Source organism: Trypanosoma grayi (genome assembly GCF_000691245.1).
Source record: "Trypanosoma grayi strain ANR4 Tgr_804_V1, whole genome shotgun sequence".
In the NCBI taxonomy this organism is placed as follows: Eukaryota; Euglenozoa; class Kinetoplastea; order Trypanosomatida; family Trypanosomatidae; genus Trypanosoma; species Trypanosoma grayi.
The window spans coordinates 5,853-7,831 of NW_008826423.1; the positions used below are offsets into that span (position 1 = coordinate 5,853).

The 1,979-nt window shown below is 52.8% G+C and overlaps 2 protein-coding genes across 2 annotated transcripts; one reads left to right on the top strand and one right to left on the bottom strand.

The window, feature by feature from the left end:
• Positions 1 to 308: 308 nt before the first annotated feature.
• On the top strand, positions 309 to 926 carry DQ04_08041020 (hypothetical protein; the record flags this gene model as incomplete). The annotated part of the gene is made up of 1 exon (XM_009315411.1): positions 309 to 926. One exon carries the CDS (start codon positions 309 to 311, stop codon positions 924 to 926), a length of 618 nt encoding a protein of 205 aa, XP_009313686.1.
• Positions 927 to 1,523: 597 nt separating this feature from the next.
• Positions 1,524 to 1,832, bottom strand: DQ04_08041030 (hypothetical protein; the record flags this gene model as incomplete). The annotated part of the gene is made up of 1 exon (XM_009315412.1): positions 1,524 to 1,832. The coding sequence occupies one exon, from the start codon at positions 1,830 to 1,832 to the stop codon at positions 1,524 to 1,526; it is 309 nt and encodes a 102-aa protein (XP_009313687.1).
• Between the last annotated feature and the right edge of the window lie 147 nt (positions 1,833 to 1,979).

The following is a 1,979-nucleotide window of genomic DNA, read 5'->3' on the forward strand; positions in this document are numbered from 1 at the left end:
GGGGGGGGGGAACTGTGGCGGCTTTGCCGGATTGAACAGAGGAAAGGGATTTATTCATTAGGTTTCATGGATTCGACAGACGCTTCGTTAGTGTTTTTCGCTCGCTCTCACGATTTGCGTTCTGCTAGGGCAGCTCACTCTTCTCACCTGCAGCGTGTGGAATGACAAGAAAACGTCACAGAGATGTGGATGATGAACGCCGTGGGCATTGCAGCGCGTATTTGTGCTGTGGCAGCTGGTGTGCCTTGTTGCCGTTGCACAGACCGCTGGCTGCTGATGGGGTGGATGGGAAAGTGTTTCCTGGGATGATGTTTTTCTTTTCTCCCTCTGTAGCTGGTGTGGTGAATGATAGGTGCCTTCTCTCCCTCAGCGAGGTTGGCACCCCGTGCGACCGTCTTCTGGAGCGGCGACCGTGGAAGCCGTGTGGCCACCACGGTCCTTTTCGATGCTCGTGTCTGGTTGTGGCGCACCTTGCACGCGCTGTATTTCAGCTGGAGCGGGAGTTGATGCTGTTGCAGGGGAAGCTTGAGGTGCTGACGAACCCCGCTGTCGACTGCTGCAGTGTGCCATTCTTTCAGGTGGACTTTACACATCGCACGGCTTCCTTGTTTTTACACGGGCTTCCTGTACCTCAACGGTGCTACGGTCCCTTTCCCTTGACTGTCGTGGACGACTCATCCTCATTCGGGAGGGCAGTAGCGGATGCTTTCAGCGGCGCGGGGCTCATAGTGGAGGAGCGGCTGAGCTGTGTGCTGTGTGCTGCCAATACGGGTGACAAGTGCTGTGTGTGCAAGTGCGTTGTTTGCGGTGCGTGTGGGGCGCAGTGCCGCTCCTGTGTAATGAGAGCCTGCAGGGCTTGCATTGCTGTGAGTAACGAGTTCCTGGCGGACGAGGGTGTGTACTGTTTCGCCTGCTACTGCCCCTAGGCGCATGGCGCTTGGTGAGAGGTGTGGTCCAGAGCCTGTGTGATTCTTGGCGTGTGTGTGCTTGGTTGGGCAAGGGCGCTATGCTATTGTGTTGCAACAGCGTGCGGATATGCCTCGTATTGGCACGCCGCAATGGAAAGAATTCACACTCTCCTGTCTTGTGCACTCTTTGCATGTGCTTGCGTGGCTTTTGTTTCTCACGTTGTTTTCTGATGTTTCTTGCACGAAAAGTGCTCTTTGCTACCTTGTGCATTTAAGCATGGACCCACAGTCTCAGGGGAATACAACCCCTCATTTGTCGCACGATGAGAAGGATGGAATTACCTTGACCAACACCTCGCGAGCCTCGATTGTGAGGGTTGAAGATTCTAACTGCATAAAGAGGTTGAGTCAACGCATCATTCCCAGCGGAGGGATTCTTTCCGGTGTTTTCAACCTTGCCGGGAGCAGCCTGGGCGCTGGAATCCTCGGGTTGCCCTCCGCATTTCACGCCTCGGGCATCGTGATGGGAACCATCTACCTCATTGTTATATACCTGCTAACAGTTTTCTCAATTGAGATTTTGGCAAAAACGGCGCAGAAAACTGGAATTCGAGGCTATGAGGCAATGGCTCGGTCCTTGTTTGGGCGTGGTGGTGACATCTTCACGGCCATTGTTATGTTTGTGAAGTGCTTCGGTGCCTGCATTGCATACGTGATATCAATCAGTGACCTTATGTCCGCTTTTCTGAAAGATGACTCCGTGACTGGATATTGGGCCACATTGAGCTGGAACCGTGTTGTCACATGCATCATTTTCTTCCTATTCATGCTGCCACTGTCCCTTCCGAAGCGCATCAATTCGCTGCGATATGTTTCACTATTTGGTGTCAGTTTTCTTGTGTACTTCGTCATAACCATCGTCATTCACTGTGCCCTGTACGGTCTCGAGGATGGGGTGCGGGATGATCTTGTTCTGGCCCGGAAAGGGAATGAAGGTATTCGGGGCCTTGGCATGTTTATGTTTGCATACCTTTGCCAAAGCAACATGTTTGAAGTATGGAATGAGATGAA